General features: G+C 52.1%; 1 protein-coding gene across 1 annotated transcript in view; it reads left to right on the top strand.

Annotated features, from left to right (window-relative positions):
• Nucleotides 1-632, top strand: part of ETH_00042490 (uncharacterized protein) — a gene marked incomplete at both ends in the record, with an annotated part of 3294 nt that extends 2662 nt beyond the window's left edge. The window contains 2 exons of the mRNA XM_013374139.1: nucleotides 3-235; nucleotides 427-632. Coding sequence (XP_013229593.1) covers nucleotides 3-235; nucleotides 427-632 — 439 coding nt within the window. The remainder of the gene's footprint in view (nucleotides 1-2; nucleotides 236-426) is intronic.
• Nucleotides 633-725: the final 93 nt, after the last annotated feature.

Genomic DNA, 725 nt, shown 5'->3' with positions numbered 1-725 from the left:
GCAGCAAAACCCACAAAGCAGCAGCAGCAGCAGCAGCGGCAGCTGCAGCAGCAGCAGCTGCGTCAATATCAAGATGAAGATTACCACGAGCAACAGCAGCAGCAACAGAAGCAGCATCAAGAGGGACCACGAGAGCAGCAGCAGCAACAGCAGCAACAGCAGCAGCAGCAACAGCAGCAACAGCAACAGCAGCAACAGCAACAGCAGCAGCAGCAGCAGCAGCAGCACGTGTGGGGTCTGGGAATTGACGCTGTGGGCCCCTCGCCTCCTTCTGTCTCTTCTTTGTCTCCAACTCCGAAGCATATCCAGGCAAATTATTTAATTAATTAATTACTTAATTAAGTAATTAATTTAATTAATTAATTTTCTGCTGGTAATTTAATTATTTTACTTTTTATTTCTTTCTTATTTGCTTCCGGTCTTCAGAAAGGCCCCAAATGGCCCTGCAGCACATCGCCGCAGCCAGCAGCAGCAGCAGCAGCAGCAGCAGCGTCTACACCCAGAGCAGCAACGGCAGCAGCTCCAAGGCCTCGACTCGCACCAGAAGCAGCAGCAGCAGCAGCAGCACCAGAAGCAGCAGCAGCAGCAGCAGCAGCAGCAGCACGAAGTGTCTCTCCGGGCAAGTTTCATGACTCCAATAGCAGCAGCAGCTTCCCTGATTTGTCTCCGCTGCTGTCTCTGCAGAAGCAGCAGAAGGCCCCTTGGCTGGAGTTCCTTGCTGATGA

This window comes from Eimeria tenella, genomic scaffold (assembly GCF_000499545.2).
Source record: "Eimeria tenella Houghton genomic scaffold, Eth_scaff1958, whole genome shotgun sequence".
Lineage (NCBI taxonomy): Eukaryota > Apicomplexa > Conoidasida > Eucoccidiorida > Eimeriidae > Eimeria > Eimeria tenella.
Note: the sequence above shows the minus strand (reverse complement) of the source record. Positions and strands in the feature narration are given on the sequence as shown.